The 19,924-nt window shown below is 43.1% G+C and overlaps 4 protein-coding genes across 6 annotated transcripts in view; 3 read left to right on the top strand and 1 right to left on the bottom strand.

The window, feature by feature from the left end:
- Positions 1-503: 503 nt before the first annotated feature.
- Positions 504-7,156, bottom strand: CFAP210 (cilia and flagella associated protein 210). Its single transcript, XM_075756709.1, has 9 exons — positions 7,067-7,156; positions 6,103-6,329; positions 5,644-5,817; positions 5,356-5,549; positions 4,282-4,438; positions 3,122-3,261; positions 2,066-2,258; positions 1,573-1,737; positions 504-1,055 (listed from the first exon to the last, which is right to left on the bottom strand). Exons 1-9 carry the CDS (start codon positions 7,113-7,115, stop codon positions 735-737), a joined length of 1,620 nt encoding a protein of 539 aa, XP_075612824.1. The 5' UTR covers positions 7,116-7,156; the 3' UTR covers positions 504-734.
- Positions 7,121-9,617, top strand: PHOSPHO2 (phosphatase, orphan 2). The gene is made up of 2 exons (XM_075756718.1): positions 7,121-7,259; positions 8,292-9,617. The coding sequence occupies exon 2, from the start codon at positions 8,294-8,296 to the stop codon at positions 9,017-9,019; it is 726 nt and encodes a 241-aa protein (XP_075612833.1). The 5' UTR covers positions 7,121-7,259; positions 8,292-8,293; the 3' UTR covers positions 9,020-9,617.
- The window catches only part of SSB (small RNA binding exonuclease protection factor La), a 24,182-nt gene continuing 11,398 nt past the window's right edge, over positions 7,141-19,924 (top strand). The window contains exon 1 of the mRNA XM_075756711.1: positions 7,141-7,259. The gene's annotated coding sequence lies outside the window, so the exon portion shown is untranslated. The remainder of the gene's footprint in view (positions 7,260-19,924) is intronic.
- On the top strand, positions 13,201-19,833 carry KLHL23 (kelch like family member 23). 3 transcript variants are annotated; one of them, XM_010312578.2, is made up of 5 exons: positions 13,201-14,601; positions 16,119-16,271; positions 16,861-17,115; positions 17,418-17,490; positions 18,944-19,833. In XM_010312578.2, the coding sequence occupies exons 1-4, from the start codon at positions 13,389-13,391 to the stop codon at positions 17,435-17,437; spliced, it is 1,641 nt and encodes a 546-aa protein (XP_010310880.2). In that variant the 5' UTR covers positions 13,201-13,388; the 3' UTR covers positions 17,438-17,490; positions 18,944-19,833. The 3 variants fall into 3 exon arrangements, with proteins under 3 accessions (XP_010310880.2, XP_075612823.1, XP_075612822.1); XM_075756708.1 differs by lacking the exon at positions 16,861-17,115; XM_075756707.1 differs by having other exon boundaries at positions 16,861-17,490.

The raw sequence follows: 19,924 nt of genomic DNA, 5'->3' as shown, positions 1-19,924 counted from the left end.
GCAGATTGAATCATTGTTAGTCTTTTTGAAAGAACAGTCCAACTATGTTGTTCTTGTTGCCACGCTCTTTTTGTAAGAGTTATTTACTATATTGGGACGTATTTGCCTCCTATGTGACCTTTTAAGGGCTATGATCAAATCACATTTGCATTTTCATATATAATAACTAATTTATAGTGTGACTTTTTTTTTTTTACAGAGGTAGTTGCAAAATGCTATAAAAACTGCAGTACCATAACTATTCTAACTTTCACATGTATTAGGTTGTATTTTCCTCCCCTGTAGATCCTGTAAAGTTGTGGGTTTGTTGTTTTTTTTCTCCAGTATGGGGAATACTTAACTGGAAGTGGGCTAGTGAAAAATGTGACCTTTTTGCACTGGGAATTCATATCCAGGGCCTGAAAAACTTGGGACAGTGAATTTTTAGAATAATGAATGATAAAAATGTAACAGTAATAGTGAGCTGGCACGGGTTACACTGATGGTCAATTATATATCATGCATTTCTGTCTCAAGTTTAATAGAATAACTTTCATGAAATACAAGCTGGGGATTTTTGAGAATATAACCAGTTCTCTTGCAATTTTTTTTTCAAATGGACTTCCAGATTCATAACATATATTTGATATAGATAACTTACAGTTTAACTCTGCCCATAAGGTTAAAAATGGTATTTTTTTGACCACTGCTTCTGGCAGTGGAAAACTGCTTCTGCCTTTTCTTGCTGGATAGTCTCAATATTTTTTCATGTTTTTAACTTCTTGAGCAGTAGTAGAGCTACAGCAGGGTAACTGGGTCCCAGCACCATCTTGTGCTTGAAAACCAGTATTTATTCCTTCCCTTCCTCTGGAAAATGGCCCATGTCCAAGTCTTCGTCCATCTTTGGATGCTTTGAGAAGAGGATAAAGATGATGTGTAGTCTTGGACTCTGATTCAATTATTTGCTTTGCATAGGTCTGAAATTCACACTCCTTACAAAGTGCAATAACTTCTCTCTCAGCATCATAGTCCAAATCTGCTTGCTTTTCCTGCTGTTTTTTTGCCTGCTTTTCAGCCTGATGAAGAAAAGGGAATACCAAAGCTTAATATTTCTTTCACAACATAACTATCCCTTAAAACTTGGAGAGAGTAAAAGCTTATAGGAAATCTGCAGTGATGTTAGTTGATACTTGTCAAATATCATCCCTTCTCGCTTCACTCCCCTGCCATACCCCCCCCAAAAAGGGTACATTAAATAGCGGAGTGAACATCAGCATCAGCTGCTGCTCTTTGGTGAACTGCCAAGAAGATAAGAGAGCAGCAGTACATACTGGCACAGGACAGGATGTGATCTGTCATTGCAAACCAGCCTTGACTTGCACTACTGCTCTGGGAGGAGGCTGGTCCCCAACACCAGCATATGCGGAGCATTATGTGATTAAAAAAAAAAAACCCAAAAAACCAAAACCAGCAAATAAAAAACCCCAAACAAAACACAGCAAGCTTCCTCTCTCTCTTCTCAGGCAGGAGCTAGTGCTGTTGGTTTAGGTGTGGGCTTCCTTCTGAAGGGGCTGACAGAGCTCTTCTATTTACCATTTGCTGGATCTGAATTTTCTGTACTTCCATGTTTATGTCACGTTGTCTTTGTTTCTTGGCTTTTTCCATTTCCAGGTAGATGCGGTTCTTTTCCATTAATGCATGAAGGTCTTTTTTACCCTCTGCTTTTTCCTCTCTCTCCTTTTCCACTTTCATCCTCATCTGTATTTTACAAAATACATAAAAAGAGTTAACCAAGGAGATAGCCTGCTAGCTTGGAAGTCATATCTTTCAGCAGAAGCAGCCCTGTATCAGTGTTCTGATAAGCACGGTCATTGTGCCTGGCCAGTGTCCAAGCCCAGGGTTTTCAGTGGCCCTGGCAGATGTGCGCCCAACGGGGAAGTGGGAGAGAGGAGCCCAGGAAAGATGTCAGCAGACCTGCTGAAGCATGCTGACGCATGGCACCAGAGCCACCAGTGCCGCCAGCTGTGGTCTGGTCTGGGCTCCTTGGCTGGACTAAGCAGGAGTAAGAACAGGCTAGGTTTCTTACCACAGTGGCTCTGTGTTCAGCAATAGATTCGATGGCTGCCTTTTCTTTTGCTTCTTTCTCTTCGCGTTTTTTTTCTTGTTCAGCTTCTTTTTTTGCAATGTCTCTAGCAAGACGATCATCTTCCCTCTTTAATGCCTCATTCATTTGTACAGCTAATTGGCTAACAATTTTGTCCTGATGTTCCTGTGTTAATCTGCAGAAGAACATGAGCTACCATAACATACCAGGGTATACACCTGGGTCTACCTGAAGCATTACTGCTACCAAATTCAGCAATCCTACTTCTAGTCTTCCCTTCTTTTGCCAGACAGGCCAGCCCACCCACCCAACGCCCTGTGTTCCCCCTGTTTTGTTTTGTGGGTGGGGTTTTTTTTAATTATTTGATTTAGCAAATAAATGTTCCCTGTATTCTCATAATGCTAGCTTTCTGTCGCAATAATGAGCTGGATCACTCAGAGAGGAGTCTCCCTAGCATCTTGCCAGCAGAAGAGAAATGTTGGGAGTATTGGACTGAAGTAGGAAGAGAAGGGAGCTCTTATATTGGCTCAATGGGATCTTCATGCTGTACCCTCACTATTAAATTGGTAAGCCATCTTCCCTTAATAAAAACACAATTAATAAATATAATTCATAATTAATTAATATAGATGCCTAGTTAAGAAGTCAAATTATTTTTCTTGATCTGACTCAGGCAAATATAGCTTATGCCCAAAAATACTTTCATCAAGGATTTTAATTATCTTTAATTGTTGAGGAAGTGGAGGCTTGGCAGGCCGTATGGAAATTCACTGTTCCCAGCACAATGGTGTAGAGCTTTGCACTTCCATAAGTTTTTGTACTTCGAAGGGCGGAGAGTTCACTCTCCCCACACACCAATTACTAAGGAACTTGTGAAAGAATTTCCTTTTTCTCCTGATTTCTCTACTGTCCCTATCAGTAGAATTTAATTTTTAGAATAACTGTGGTTTGTGTTACATCATCAGTCTGAAAGATCTGAATATGACTACAGTATAATTTTTAGTTTATTTACAATTTATACTCTGGCTTTGTACCTACCTACGCATTTCAGCTTCTCTCTGTTTTATCAGCTTGGCAATAGTTTCCTTTGCTTTAAAATGAGCTTTAATCCGATCATCTTCTTCCCTTTGTTTTTGTTCCTCTACTGCTTTGATAATTTTCTGGTCAGTTACGTGCGCCTGCATGGGCAAAATGGTTCCGATATAACCGATGAAGTTCAGAAAATCTGGGCCTGGGGTAGCAACTTAGAAGAATCATGCCCTATTGTCTCTCTTTATGTTTCTTTCAAAGAGAGAAGAGAGGAAAGGGATTCTCAGTACTTCCACTTACTCCTGCCTCCCTGTTCAAACATGCATGAAGAGAAGATAGTAGATATGAGGAAGGAGAAGGGGAATTGAGCATCGAACAGCTGCTTCTCCGGCGCATTACACAAACAAATTGCTATGCAATGCTGTGAGCATTATCCCTTGCTCCCATTCACGCACATGGGAGAGGGAGATGTTGAGAGAAATGGGACTGTGCAACCCCAGCCAACACACCGGCAGACTGTGCTGCTCCTGGCCCACCTATCCAAAACTATCCCAGTCTGAAAGCTTAATCTAAATCATGGCTGAAGAAGAGTTTTCCATAATTTTATGTAAAAAACCAACTGTCTTTTGTATGCTGGCTGGAACTGTTCTGAGGCATTTCTAGTTTGCGTTTAACAAGATGCCTTTAAAGGTGAAGAGAGAAGGCAGCACATCTTGACTAAATTTGTAAACCTCTCCACTCATAAAGGGAAAGACAAGTTAAAAAGAAACTCTTATGTTGAGACTCAGGCTATTCCCTCTTCCTAACAAGGAAAAATGGGCTTAAACCAGCAGGTATGTGGAACTTAAATCCAGTTCTCAGCATCGTCAAAGTCAAGGAGAATATTCCTTGATGTCTACAGTAGACTTTTTAATCATACATCAGGCAAAGCATCAGGTGCCAATCCTTCAGACAGGAGAAGTGACCTGCCTCCAGGAGGCCTTTCTCAAAAGCACAGAGGAAAGACATGGCCTGCAACTGACAGGGTAGACATATGATCCAACGCTACTGAAGCTGTCAGCAAACCTCCTGTTGCCACTAGGCCCGTCTAGATATAGGAATGCCATTGTTTCACTCCACGGAGCCAAGGCAAAAAAGCATTTTGAACTGTCTGCTTTCCTTTTACTTACATGATAGAGCTGCTGGCGTTCAACTTTTTCCTCCTGTTCCTTTTTCATTCTTCTCTGAATTTCCAGGTGGTACAGTTGGTTCAATCTCTGGATTTGTTCCCCTTCTCTTTTGTCTTCTAGCTTGGCCAGCTCTGCCTGACGCTTGTGCTCCTTTATTCTGAATCAGGAAAAGGAGCTGAATAAACGGGCTAGGGATCACATGAAGTAATGGATAGGGATTCTGCATAACCATAGGCACCTTGCACTGAAGGATGTGATACATTGAATTAAAGAATATCAGAGGTGAAAAATAGCATCATTGTTTGTAATGGTAGCCTCAGTCCTCTGACCAGAAATCAGCTATGGTGTGCTCACAGGTTGTAGTCTAGCAGTAAGAAGTTTCATCTGAATGACCTGTTAGCACTGCTGCATTCATAACGTTCTGGGCTATCTCTGCAGCATCCTCAGTGAACAAGATCTCCCCAGTAAATGCCACCATATCTATGCTTCTCCTTCTAGGCATGCAGGCAACAGCTTAAACTGGTAGTGTTCTATACTAAGTTCTGCAAAGATTTATGTGTTAGACCTGGAATATGTGAGACCATACTTTGAGCCCTTCCTCTGCCTCAGGGAATTTGATTCCTTCTATCAGACCACCAGGGCCAGTCCCATAAATACCACTGGGGACCCCTCTATAAGATTTCAGTAAGAGCTGAGAGAATGGAAATGGCAGTGATACATTCTCTGGAATCTAGTTATGGACAAATGGAAAATCTGGTTTAACCTTTTTGTTTTCTCGGACCAAAACTGAGTTAAAATAGACTTTCAGTAACAACTTTTGAATAGCGATTTGACTAAAACCTATTGATGCCTACCAGAGACAACTTACGTGCAGACTGTTGGCAAATAAAAGACACTGCATACCACAGCTTTTCCCTTTTGTGCAAGGTCTTTTGTGGCACTCTGGCTTTTTCTTTTAAAGTGTTGCATTTGTGAATCAAATTATTAGCAAGTTTCTGTAAAAACTGTATAGAATGTATTTGTGAGAAGAGAGTTCAAGTGAATAATAGTTACTTTTGATTAATTATTACTTACTGTTCCAGCTGATCTCTGCGTAGTGCCTGTTGATGCATATAACGCTGATGTGCCTTTTCTTGCTCTCCAAGAATAGCTTCTTTAAGTTCATGTTCCTTTTCTTCATGCTTCTTTTTGTTAACATCTGACTTTAACTTTTTAAATTCAATTTGAGCATCTCTTTCTTTTAGGACCTCAGCAAGTAGAAGTGCACTCTGCAAGAGAACATTTAAAGTAATCTGTATGTTCAGAAGTGTTTAAAGAAATTCAGTACAATTTGAATTTAAAAATTTTAAGTGGTCAACAAACATGCAACCCTTTCACTCTTTCATTCTGATAGTATAGGTAGTTTTTTGCATGATCAATAGCCTCCTTCCGTTTTGCTGCTTGGAACTGTTCTTCTTCCAAATCAAGTAATTTTCTTTCTTCCTCTTCCCTTTCTTCACGTAATTGTTTGGCTTTAAGTTTCCGTTGTGCCAGGCCCTACAGTGCAGATAAAATTAGAAATCACATTTAAAGCACATGGATTAAAAACATATCAAGCATTCTGAAGGTAATCAATGTTTGGGGTTTTTTAATTTTGCATTTTAGCTTTAATTAAAAAAAAAAGTTGATGTTAGATGTTAAATGTATCTAAATGGAATTTAGTTAAAATGCATGTATAAAAGCAAATGTTAAACAAAGGGAGTACAGCTAGAAATATTATCACAAGTGGTTTTGCATATATGAAAACAAACCCCTTTGTTTACAAATGTATCTTGTACTTACCATAATGGTATTGGGCCAGTCTTTTACAGCCGCTTTGGAGCGTAAGTGCATTTCTTCCCGTTCTTTCTTCTCGGCAAGGATGCGTGCTGCTTCTCTAGTCATGCTGCCAAGATTGTCCTGAATCCTTGCCCATTCTGCTTTTGGCAATACAATTACCTGATGAAGATCTACTTCATTTGGAAGAAAATAACCATCTAGAACATTATTTTCTTCTAACTGATGTGATGCTGTGCAGAGAAGAAAGGATACTGAGATTACTTGATATCAGAAAAGCCTATATTCAAACCTGTATCAGGATTTGAGTTCCTGCGTAGTAACAACACTAAGTTACCCCCAGGGCTAAGACAGGCTATCTGTAGTCTAACTATGGCCAATGTACGTACTTGGGCTGTAGCTGAATGACTTAACTGCTCGTTTGTCCCCTTCCCTGTTTGTGTGTATGCACAAGTTTGGCTTGTGGCAACCAACACTTTCCAGGCAGTACTTGGACGTGATTCAGAGAACAGCATTCCCAAAAGGAAAGGGGGAATATTGGTGAAAACATTTTTCTGGCTGGATGAGATGGCAGGTTGGGCAGAGGCTGTGCCTTACCACCCTCATCCTGCACACTCACCATATTTACTAAAATAGATCTGGCTTGTAGAACAGTTTCTCGATTTGTTGGAAAGATTAGCATTTCTTTGTTGTGTTAGGCTTGCACACACATGTAAGGCTTCCTCCTACAGCGATACTTATGTCAAAGTCTGTTTTTCAGCTGCAGCTGCTAATCTGTTTGTCTCGCGGTGGGGACCAGGCCTGATCTTCTCCCTCTGTCCAAGGTGAGGGAAGCCTTGCCAAAAGTGAACGCACACCGACACGCTGCTCCCTACAGACAAGGAACACCCCTACAGCCTCCCGGAGCCGTGTGCAGCCGGTGCAGCGCCCTCCCCCCGGTCCCGGTGCCCGCGCGGGGGACCCCACTCACGGGCCGCCCGCTGCCGCCTCCCGCGGGGGAGCCCAGGCCCCGCCGCCATGGCCCCGAGCCGCGCCGCCTGTGTACGCGCGCCGTTGCCGGGCAACGCGGCGGCGGGAGAGTCACGTGATGGCGTGGACTTGAGGCACGTGGCGAGCGACGGGCAGGACTCGCGCGGAAGGAGCCGGAAGCGGCGGCCGTGGAGGTGGGTGGAGGGATGTGCGGCCGTTGGCGGGCGGCGCGCGCGGTAACGGCTCTGCGCGGCCTCGCCGACTCTGTCCTTGTCCCTCACGGGGTTGCGGTCCCCTGCGGAGACCCCCGTGCGGTGCTGTCTCCCGGCTTCCCCCGCCCCGCGCCTCGCCCAGGTCCTTGGGTGTTCCCGGTGCTCCCGGCAGGGTAGCAGCTCTGCTTTACTCCTCGGCCCGGTCGTTACACCCCGGGCAGGCGGCGGAAATCGCCGGTGTGCTGCGGCTGGGTGGGGGCTGCCTCTGTGGCTGTGCGGCCTAGGCTGGCTACGGGCCTGAGGGACGCCTGGGGCTGAGGAAGCGGCAGCCCTCGCGTTAGGGATGTGAGAGGATGTACCTGTGAGGGAACGGCACTAAGTACCACATGAGGGGTCTCCTGCTCCCAGGGATTTCCGTAGCAGAGGGCTGTAGATACTACAGGACTACAGCAAGCAGACCGATTTTTTTGTTGTTTTGGGGTTTGGTTTTTTTTGAGATCCACAAATGGCAGTATTTCTTTTTGTGGGCTGTTTTGATTTGGTGTGCCCTTCTTAAAAAGACTGACTCCGCCTGTTTAGTAGTTTCCTTTTGAAATATTTCTTGAGGTGGTTTGCCAGGAGAATCCCAGTCTGGTTGTGTTGGCAAGTGATGATGAAGAAACTTCGAACTGTTGGTCACACTGATGGTGCATAAATACTGGAAGATTGACTCTGTGTTAGCGGGTATTAGTAACTATGCAACATGAGTTTAGATACTTTCTCATTGTTTATTTTGAACAGAAGTTTGATACTGATTGAGAACTTTGACCTTTTCAGATCACTTTTTTTTTAGCTTCAGCACAACTTATAGCTGTAGTGGCCATAAATAGTTTACTTTGTTTAGATATTTGTCCTAATGCTTCATTTTCTTGCAGAATTTTTGTCTTCTGAGCACAAGATCAGGGTAGGAATTCAGTACTTTATTTATATAAATAATTCTCTTTTTTGTTTGTTTTGGAAACTGTTTTCTGACAGCGATGAAATTTCTGTTGGTTTTTGATTTTGACCATACAATCGTAGATGAAAATAGTGATACCTGGATTGTGAAATGTGCTCCCGAGAAAAAACTTCCTAATGGATTAAGAAACTCCTACCGACCAGGACATTGGACAGAATATATGGGCAGAGTCTTTGTCTACTTGGGGGACAATGGCGTCAAAGAAGATGAGATGAAAAGAACTATGACAACAATTCCTTTCACTGCAGGAATGGTAGATCTTCTGGGTTTTGTTGGCGAGAACAAAGAGTTGTTTGACTGCATAATTGTTTCAGATTCTAATACAGTATTTATTGACTGGATTTTGAAAGCTGCTGACTTCCATAAGGTGTTTGATGAAGTGTTTACAAACCCTGCAGTATTCAGCAGTACTGGCTATCTTACTGTACAGAACTTCCATGCTCATCATTGTGCAAAGTGCCCTAAAAACCTTTGCAAAAGGAAAGTTTTAAAGGAATTTCTAGATAAACAGTTGGAGCGAGGAGTAAGTTATACACAAATTGTATATATAGGTGATGGTGGGAATGACTTATGCCCAGTAATGTTTCTGAAGAAGGATGATACTGCTATGCCCAGGCAGGGGTATACATTGGAGAAAAAGATTTCTCAACTGGCCCAAGATCTCAGTCCTGTAGCGTGTTCTGTTGTGGTTTGGTCATCTGCTATTGACATTATGTCTTATCTGAAACTGCTTATAAAGGCATAATTCAAATGATAAAAGGAAAGTAATACAGTTACATTTTATCTTCCTGGGAGAGAAAAACTGCATGTGGATAAAAGCACAAAATCGTAAAATTGGGTTGTTATCTGAACTTCTGTTTTCTAAACACAACATAAAACTGTTTGTGTTCAATCTTGGCAGTAGTGGGAAAGTGAAGTTAAAATGGCTTTCTAACATAGTACATGTTGCAATGTAAGTGGAGAAGAGGGGTTGCAAGAGGAATTGCCATTATTCTTAGTCTTCCTGCTCCCACCACCCTGCCAAGCCTTATCAGCAGCATAACTGACCTTTTCGTTTCCTTGCACTTAGAGGAAGGAGTAGGATTAGTGCACAAAAGAATGAAATTCTTTACTTGCAAAACATTAGGTGCCAGGAGCATGGTTCTGGAACTGTTGGCTTTTATACTTCTTTGATCAGGATAAATGTTTAATTTTGTAAATTATTTGGTATGCTTATAATCTTGTTTGATCTGAAGATGCATTTATATTTTCAATACACTAAGTATTTTACCAAACAAAATTACTTTTTAATAGTTTGTATTATCTTGTATTGTAAAGGCAATAAAAGTTACTGTCTGACAAAAGCAACACACTTGATTTGTGTCACATAGTCTGGTGACCTGTGTGTCATCAGACACCCATTCTCATCAGGGTCTGGAGAGAGTGAACACAAGTGTAGGTGTCAGTCTTTGGATAACACCTTTGTTTATTTTGTCAGTCAGACCCCTTCTGTTCTGGAGAGCAGTATGGATGTTGCCATTCTGTTAAAAAAAAAAAAAAAAGGTCACCCTCCCATTCTCCTGACCCTGACAGCGTGCTGCTGCCACTCCGTATAGAACCAACACTGGTTTGATCTTCCATGCTGACAGCTCTGAGTCAGCCAGGTGCTTTTTTTTTTTTGCTGGGTTTCAGCTGCAAGGCATAGGCCACAGAGTGGTGCGTATGTATATGTCTTTACACTGATTTTACTTATTCACTCTCATCCATATCTATAGTATAATCCTCTCTTACAGGATGGGAGGGAACATCTATGTCCATTTTAACTTCAACAGAATTGTTCTGTCCTTAAATAGTTTAAGGAATCATTTGCGAACATGCGGTCTTTCTCTTTACCACTCACAGTGAGATAAGCCCCAAGAGTTGGGCTATGCCTACAGAGATATTAAAAATAAGTCTCATTAAAGTTAAATAATGTATTTTCATGCCAAATGTTTTCCTCCTTATAGTTCCACAAAAGGTCCAAAATGATAATGTAGTCTGCTATTGAACTGATGTCTGTTTTGGCTTAAGTGCCTTAACTGAGAAATTAGTCCAACTTTTGCAGCACTTTGGTTGCAGATGTCTAAGTTGTAGCTGGGCAGCCTGCGATTGCTGTAGTTGTCTTCCTCTGTTTTCTGTGCAGCATTGTTCTCACTTTTTTACTGACATTTGATGTTGCCACTATCTTCTTTTCCTCAGTTGAAGATTTTTTAGGAGTGGTCTTGCCTGTTTTCAGGCTGATAGTGATAAGATTTCCTTTGAATACTTTCCTGTAAATGGTCCTGCTTTTAGCCCTTCACCCATTTTAATGAATTGTAGAAGGTTGAACAGGCTAAGATGTCCAGAATAATTTATTTGCATTCTCAGAAGAACTGCCTTAATGATGGATATTTGATAGGTGCCTGAGATGTTTGCATTGGAGATCTTACCCTATTGTCTCATGCAAGAGCGCAAAGACAGCATCCGAAGAACTGGTGGGTCTCAAGTTGTGGCAGGTTTTTCTCGGATTTACAGGTCACACAAAAGAATGGTAATGGCAGGTGCATAGTACAATTTTGTATGGTTACTTATTTTAAGTCGTGTGTCTCCTTCATTTGAGATGTGCTGTTGAATGTTCCTGATTCTGTGCTGATCTCTTCTGTGGTTTTCAGAACTTAGTTGTGAGACAGCTTGCTTTCAGTTTGTTTTCACTTTTTCCATAGATCTCAGTTACTGCTTACTTAAAAACAAACTGGTATATGAATAATGATTCAGCTTTTTCTTCCACTTATATTAACTCCTGTTCTTTTAGCCTTGAGGAACCTACCTTGTAGTTTGCTGTGAGAGTGAGAAATGGAGTGAGAAATTTATCTTCATGCTCAAAAAGGGGTGTTTTTGGTGGTTTTGATGGAAGTACCAAAGCAGGAGTTGAGAGTAGATTAAGCAAAGTAGACTACTTGAAATATTAGCAATTATGATCTAATCACTTCAAGTAGAGGGTAGAGCTGTTGCTATTTGCTAGACAAAGTGCATGTTGGAGACAGAAGAAATTTTTCAGTTCCAGTAGGTAGGCCATTAAGCTATTAATATGAGGTCTTGGGGGGGTTTTTTGGTTGTTTTTGTTTTTTTTTTAATAAAAAGAGAACTTCTCTGAAGCGCTACAATTACCAAATTTTTCCGCATTTGGGTATAAGGGAGGGGAGATCAGTATTTCCAAAGGGTGAAGCTGGTTTAAAGTGGTAACCCAGGCAAAAGGGAAAGGAAGAAGCTCCTTGATAGGATGCATGTTCAGTGCTAAGTGTTGCTGACCTCCTGACTTGCTGGCAGTTTAAATCACCATGCTGTCTGGGAGGGACATGGCATAGGTAAAAAGAAATGTGTAAAGGAAGGTGTATGTGTGTATGCAAAGTTTTCTGCATGGTAACAGGTCTGCTGTCGTACAGCAGCTACTGTGAAGAATACTTCGCCTTAGTGTTATGTGCTAGTAGGATGGCCAGGACCTGGGAGAAGTTCATGCTTGTCCGTGGGAAGTTTACAAAATAGAAACTGCAAAACCACAGCAAAACAAAGCTGTTGGCATGGGGATGTATAAACAGACCGGGGCTGTACAAGGGAATGCTCCAGAGAAGGAAATGGAGTGAGTAATGTAGCTGAGGGACAGGCCCGGGTCAGAGAAAGCAGGTCTACTGCTGATTCCTGGGTTACACCACAAACTCCCGATTTTCTGGGCTAACAATGCATCAAGAGTGGTTGAAAAACAGAAGGCAAAAGCGTGTGAAGGGTTTGTTGTTTGGGTTGAGGTTTTTTTAATCAGCTTATTTAGGTCTCATGTTACTACATAAAGGCCAAGGGCAAGTTTGAGTCCTGTGGCATGGTTAGCATGTGAGGATGGATGGCAGAGGGGTATATCCATATATGCTTTACGGTTCAGATTCCTCCTTCCGTTTATGCTAAAGAATCTGTGTAGAGCAGGAGCTCTCCTTTTGGGTATTGCTGGTACTTAGCTACTAATAACAAATATCTACCTCCTTTTGGTAAGAGAAACTGCTGCCAATCCTCTCAATTCAGGAGAGCTCTGGCCAGGGCAGGAAGAGCCTGGCTGCTGGATCCAAACCCTGCTGCAGATGACAGAGGGAGCACAGCTTTTTAATCCCAGAGGATGCTGTGCTTCAAATACTTTAAAAGATGTCCATTGCAGAAAATGTTTTGCTAGCAGAGAAGAAAAAGACTTTTTAAATTGTGAACCACGCTTTCAGAAGTGGTAAATGCCAAAATAGCCTTCTTCCTGAATAATTTGCTTATAGTTGTAGTCTGTTTGTCAGCAGAGTTTGTGACTGTCCTTTGCACCCTGCCAGGTTCAGTTGTTGGAGGAGAGCTCTGGCCGCTCTTCTCAAATCCTGCCTTTCTGTAAGGGGGGGGATCCCAGGAGCTTGCTGCCCGTGCTAGCGTGTCTCCCCCGGGCGCCTGGGAGAGTGGGTGCCTCTGCGAGAGGCTGCTTCAGGTCGCTGTTAGTGGCAGCCAGAGGCCCCCTTGCTTTATTGTGTGGCTGAGAGCCACCAAGCTGGTGACGCTCCCCAGGCATCTGCTTCTGTCCCTAATACGGCCGACGGCGGCCGGGCCTGATGTCATCATCGCAGTCAGCCTTGTAACCCTCTGCCCCCGGGGGTGGGGAGCCCCAGGGCAGCAGCAGCGGTTCAGGCCGGAGTTTCCCCGGGGCGAGCCGGCGGGCGGGGGCCGGGCTGGGTCGCCGGGGCCCGCTGACCTCTCGGAGGGGGCCGCGGGGGAGAGCAGGGCAGGCGGCTGGGGCACCAAAATAGGAGCTGCCGCTCCAGCCCCGCCGCCTCCCGCGGCTCTTCCAAAGATAGTCACGGGGCCGCCGCGGGCCTGGGAGCGCTCCTCGCCGCGGCCGCGCTCCGCACGGGCGTAAGTACCGCGCCGGGGAGGCTGCGCGGGCGCGGGGCGGGCCCGTAGCCGGCGGGTGGCGGGGCTTCGCGGAGCGGCTCCCTGGTCCGCGGGCGGGGCGCGGACAAAGCCGCGGGGAGTCCGACGCGGCGGTGCCGGCCGGCGGCCCCGCTCGGTGCGTCCCGGCTGCCCGCTTTTGTGCGCGGGTCAGGGCGATGGCAGTGGCCGGGCAGGAGGACTACGCGTACCTCTACGAGGATTCCTCTCACCCCGCCGATTTCCTGGAGGCGTTCCGGGCATTTTACCTGGACGGGCTGTTCACCGACATCACCCTGCAGTGTGCTTCGGGGGTCATCTTCCACTGCCACAGAGCCGCTTTAGCGGCTTGCAGCAATTATTTTAAAGCCATGTTTACAGCTGATATGAAAGAGAAATCTAAAAACCAGATCAGACTTCCTGGGCTCAGCCATGCCGTACTGGAAGCCCTCGTGAATTATGCATACACATCACAGATCCAGATAACAAAGAGAAATGTCCAAAGCCTACTCCAGGCTGCAGACCTCCTCCAGTTCATGTCAGTAAAGAAAGCCTGTGAGCAGTTTCTGGTGAGGCACTTAGATACTGACAACTGCATAGGGATGCACTCCTTTGCCGAATATCATGATTGCTCGGAGCTAGAAAAAGAGTCCAGGAGGATATTGTTATGGCAGTTTGAAGAAGTGTGCAAACAGGAAGAGTTTCTGGACATTGGCAAGGAGAAGCTCTCTTACATTCTCTCCAGAGAGAATCTCAATGTTTGGAAAGAAGAGGCAGCTGTTGAAGCTGTCGTTAAGTGGGTTGCACACAACGTGGAAGAAAGAATTGAAGATATCTATGAACTGCTGAGCGGCATCAAAGTAGACTTAGATAACATGTATTTGAGGTCAGCTTTAAGCCTACAAAAAAAATGCCAACTTAATGACAATAAGATAAGGTCACTCATATACAATGCCCTGAACCCCAATCCCAAAGGTCTTTCCAGAAGACCCACTGCAACCATGTATGTGATTGGAGGATATTATTGGCATCCCTTATCAGAAGTGCATGTTTGGGATCCTTTAACTAACACGTGGGTCCAGGGAACAGAGATGCCAGATCACACCAGAGAGAGCTATGGGGTCACTAGCTTGGGACCAGACATATATGTGACAGGAGGTTACAGAACAGAGAGCATTGAAGCCCTTGACACTGTATGGATATATAACAGCGAGAGAGATGAATGGACAGAAGGCTGCCCCATGCTTGATGCAAGGTATTACCACTGTGCAGTTTCCGTTAGCGGCTGCATCTACGTGTTGGGTGGTTACCGAAAGGGAGCTCCGGTGCAAGAAGCTGAGTTCTATGATCCTTTAAAAAAGAAATGGTTTCCTATTGCAAACATGCTCAAAGGTAAGTAAGCTTTTGTATGGCGCCTGCCTCAAATGTTGATCCTTTTGCCTTTGCCACTTAAGTGCTGTAGACGTGTTTAGGGTCTGATCCAGGTTCTAGGGAAGTCCATGGGAATCTCCTGTTAATGTTGGTGGGCTTTGGTTCAGGTCTTGACCAGCCAAATGACTGCAAACACCCAAACGCTATGCTGGACTGTGCCACAGAACGCTGGGGTGGAAAAGCAAGTGGTAGTTTCAGTTTAATTTTGCCTTCTTTCAGGAGTAAAATTTCTGTTCAAATTAGAAAGAAACCAGAAAACTACCTGGGATTAGAGTCCATTCAGTAGAAGGTAAAAGAGCAAGCTCCAATAAAGGGTTTATATTATTTTAATATAAGACCAGATTACTAAGATTGCACAGAAAATCATTTATAAAAGTGTCATCTTCATTTAAAACTTCTTGCATACAGTTTCCTCCTATTTTAGTGTGTCATCTGTTCAGGATCCTTAGTTTAATCTTTAGTGTGAGGATAATGAAAAGCACTGATACCTGTTTCTAGCAACCAAAATAGTGATTTATTAAAAACGTCTGAATTTGAATCACACCCTAGCTAAAGGGCATTATTTTGTTACAAAATTTATAAACAATTATACATTTTATAATACATTTTTATAAATTAACCCAATTATTTACAAGTATGATATTTTACTGTGAGTTGATGCAACCTAATATTTTTTCTACATACCTGAGAGTTTTTGGAGGTATCTGTAACAGGAAAAAACACTTATGTTCCTACAACTTACTTTGTTGTTTGTCTGTATTCCACAAACATTGCTGTTCTTCTCTTTTTATTTCTTTTAAAATAGAAATACTACACTAATATTGTGAGCAGTTACACATTCTGTGCAGTTGTTTTGTCCCGTTTTGTGTGTGAAACTTCTGATATGCTTAAAAAACCCCACACTAATTTCCTAATTTTGATCCATTTTATCTTGCCAGATCCCTTGTTTTATTTTGTTTTGTTCTCCTGGAGACAGAGTTAACACAGCTCCATTCTGCTTGTGTCCTTGTTTATACAATAGCATCATTAATAATACTGTGAGAAAGACTAAAAGTAACAGCAAAGATACCCCAAGACACTGAATGATCTCAACTCCCATTGTCTTTGTCCCTGCCATATGAGTGACTTTTTAAAATCTCTTTAACTTAGTGAAGTTTTGAAAGTAATTCCCTATTCCAAAACCAGTGTGACAATGTGTCTTTAATTACTACATAAAAGTTCTGTGAAATATTGTGTGGCTGTATTATATGCAATGTGTATCACTTACTGCAGTTTTATGTAATTGCTCTTGACTTATGCTGATAAAATAAGGTATCTTGACAAGTTTGTTTAATTTCAAATTCAGTTAAATACTTGCAAGCATAATTCTACCCTAGAATATTAATTAACAAGCCATTTGAAATGGGATTATGAATGGAAGTGACCGTGGTTATTATGTGCAGTCTGAAGGTGTGTTGTGACTTTCACACTGTGTACAGGTGTTGGAAATGCCACCGCCTGTGTCCTGCATGAAGTCATCTACGTAACTGGAGGTCACTATGGGTACAGGGGAAGCTGCACCTATGATAAAATCCAGAGATACCATTCAGGTAGCAATGAGTGGAGTATAGTCGCCACAAGTCCGCATCCAGGTAAACAATAATTTCTGTAACGAGCACAGAGCTTGATTTGATTACTTGTATCTGAGAGTCTTTAAGCCCTCTTAAGCATTTGTGGCATGTTCCTAATAAAAGGAGCAATGCCTTTAGGGCAGCAAGGGCCAGAGTGGGATCATCTCCCATTTCCAGACTCTGAGAGGGGAAGGGAAGACCCTCTTCAAGCATCTGCTCTGTCTATACCAGTCACTGTATAAATACTGAACTAAGGAATGGCTGCATTCTATTGAATAATATAGTAAACTAACTTTCTATAAAATCTCTGCATAGGCATTTGGCAAAAATAATTTATATGAATTTTAAAAGAATTTCTGTGTTCTGCATAGTTCCATGAGAGTAACAGTAAGTTTTTAAAGCAATTCTCACTAAGTACTGGTGCTTATGTCTGTATCTTCTGTAACGCCTTGAGCTTGCTTTTACCAAGTGTGGCAGAAGATCCTAAGGTGTCTCCCAAGCTCAGTGAAGAAACTCAGCCGCCCTCAGTGGTGCCCAATGTTTGTCATGTATCTGCAGTTTAACTTAACATCATCATGCTGAGTTGAACTGTGTTCCTTTCTTCCCGAAGAATACGGATTGTGTTCAGTTACATTACAAAACAAGATCTATTTTGTGGGTGGACAGACCACGATCACGGACTGCTATGACCCAGAGCAAAATGAGTGGAAGCAGATGGCTCACATGATGGAGAGAAGGATGGAGTGCGGTGCGGTGGTTATGAACGGATACATCTACGTGACGGGAGGATATTCCTATTCAAAAGGAACGTATCTGCAGAGTATTGAGAAATACAACCCTGAGCTGAATAAGTGGGAAGCAGTAGGTAATCTTCCCAGCGCTATGCGGTCACATGGCTGTGTCTGTGTGTATAACGTGTAAACATTTAATTTTCATATTGCTGCCACAGAAAACAGCAGATGCAGATTCATAATAGTACCGATTACCTCATGAATGAGATGCCTAAAACAATCTCTTAGCACATCATTAAAAACTAGGTATAATTTGTCTTTATTTTAAACAATTCAGAAATATAAACGTGGTAACAAGATTTCCATATATTTTTTCAGTCCAATCATTCTTTGTCATGAACATTTTCAAATGACTTTCTTACAATACTTTGTGCAGCTATAGAGGAACTACTGTGAAAACCAGATTTGTTTTCATTGATCACTGGGTGGAACTATAACCTGGTGCTAAGGTGAGTAAAGCCAAACAAAATATTCTGCATTTCTGTGGACTACTGGACTTAAGATTAAATCTTTGATACTCCAGAGGTAGCTATAGAAGTGGTTCATTGCCGCAAGCTAAGCATGTGGTACACATAGAGCAATATCCTGGGTTATCACATCCAGGAATCATGGGCACTTGTAGGATGCCTCTAATTCTACCTTCAAATGTCAGAGCAGAGAAGAGCACAGGCTGGGAATGAGGGAAGAAATATCGTGCAGTAGCCCCAGAGCACAAGCCAGAAGTGTGCACTTGTTTTCCAGAAGGAGAACAAGCAGTATTTAAATAGCTGGTGCTTTGGCCCTGCCATCCCCCGCCTTCTCACCAGTCCTTGATCTGCATCCTGCCATGTAGGTAGTAATACAAATGCATTTGACTGAATCGTTATTACAGTGACTTCTTAGGAGTTGTTTTCACCTCATAGCTTGTACAGATACTGTAAGATGGGGCTTGTTACTAGCCTGGTTCCCTGGGGAAGCAAGGTGCTACTGTTGTCTTTCTGTGCTTGTGTCAGCTCCCCTGTAACACTGGACTCACTTGTCTGGGTTCAGTTGTGTTCTGCAGGGAGCTATAGGCCTTAAAAATACACTTTTTTTTGTTAAGGTTTTGTGAAAATTAGGAACACGATAGAGGGGGGAGAGAGGGACTGAAAGGAAGCACATGAGTTGTATGGAAAGTACAAGATGGCAAAGCCTTCCCAGTGCCAAGGTGTCTGTGAGGTGCGTTCCCGCCTTTGCTGCCCCTCGCCCAGTCGTGCTTCAGCTGCTGTGGGGCTGCATGGGCTGATAGTGGTGATCCAAATAAAGAAACACCTTAGGGAGCAGGGAGGCTCTTTTAGCCCAGATCAGTTCCCCAGTCTGGCTTATAAAATGACAGCAGAAACAGTTAGACGTTGGCATGAGAGGGAGGGACGACACAGGGCTGCCATAGGCTGTGGTGGGAACTTCCTACACCAGCATTGCCACCAAAAATGAAATTTTGGTTTTATGGGATTTATCAGACGTGATGGAAGCAGCTTTCCAAGCAGGTAGGCTCTGACTTTATAATATTTTTTTCCTGATCATAAGCATTTTCAAATATTTCTGTTCTTTCCTGTTTTTGTACTATTTCTCACTTGCATTTGCTGGTAGGCAGCACTCACCTCTGGGCTTTGATGTGAAGCTCTGTGGCGTATATATAGTTCTTGTTTTGATGTCTCTGTCTGTCACCTTACTATGCCAGAAGCTCATGTGTGCGTGGGTTCAGCGTTTTGCTTCATTATCCATCCCACTGAGAGCTATTTAAGGATCCAGTGTAACTTGTTTAAAGATTATAAACTGTAAAGAGGTGTGGGGAATTGAGCTCTGACGGTGTTTGAAATGTGTGGACCGGGCAGGTGAACAAAAGAAATAAAGTGAATTTGTTTCTCCTGGAAGTCTCCACAGCTGAGAATTATTCAAAGGCAGGTGGAGATTTGAAGGACATCATCGCAAGAACGTGAAGGTCATCTTTGTATTGAATGAAACCGCAGTGAACTCAATGTGCAGATGTAATTTTCCAGTGCGAAATAGGTACCTGTGAGGCCTCATGTTTGTCAACAACCATGAGCATAGAACAGCTGTTTGTGGCTGGCCCTAAGGGTTATTGCAGCTGTTAGTGAAAGGGTGTAAGAACAAGGCAAGGACTAACAAAACCTTCCAGCATCCACCTGTCTGCTGCTTCTAAGTTAGGCGCTTAACATTGGTGAAAGACAGCGCTGTTCTGGGGCTGGAGCGTGGAGTCCGCTTTCTCCCTTCGGGCACCCTGCAGGCCAGCTGTATGTTGCCTCTGCGCCTCAGCATAGCTGTGAAGTGGGAGAAAAAGCCTTTAGTTCTGACATGCTAGGAGAGTATGGTGCTGGTCTGGCATAAACCAAAGTCATTGAGACTTCTGCCGAGGGCTTCAGATAAGTCCTGGTTTTTAAAATATTTTTGAATGCGTTAGAATAAATGGCGTGTAAAAGTTCAGACTCGCTGTTAAAATTTAACTGGTGCTAATTTCTATGATAACCTACAATGCCCTCTTAAATCAGGCCGTGTCCGTAGCATGTCCCAAGACGGTGTGTAGCAATCGGGTCTCGAGCACAGGTGGGAATATGAATTCAGGGAGAGGAGTAGGGATTGCGGCTCTTGCTGTGTCCTATGGAAGGTGGAGAGCGCAGAGCAGGGGCTCTTTTCGCTGTCCGTCTGATGTTTTTTAATAGTTGAACGTGAACCCTAAATTTTTGTGCTATTGGATCTGTATTATGGCAGATGCTGTTTTACTGTTTCTCTTGTGAACTAGAACATTAACTGAATCAGAAGTTGAATCAGTTGTTGTCAGTACTATTTTTACTCGTGTGATCCCCGTGTCTGCAGTGCTAATGATGTCTACAACACATCTATAGT

Source organism: Balearica regulorum, chromosome 6 (genome assembly GCF_011004875.1).
Source record: "Balearica regulorum gibbericeps isolate bBalReg1 chromosome 6, bBalReg1.pri, whole genome shotgun sequence".
NCBI lineage: Eukaryota > Metazoa > Chordata > Aves > Gruiformes > Gruidae > Balearica > Balearica regulorum.
The sequence above is the reverse complement of the archived record's forward strand: the minus strand, read 5'-3'. Positions and strand labels throughout refer to the sequence as shown.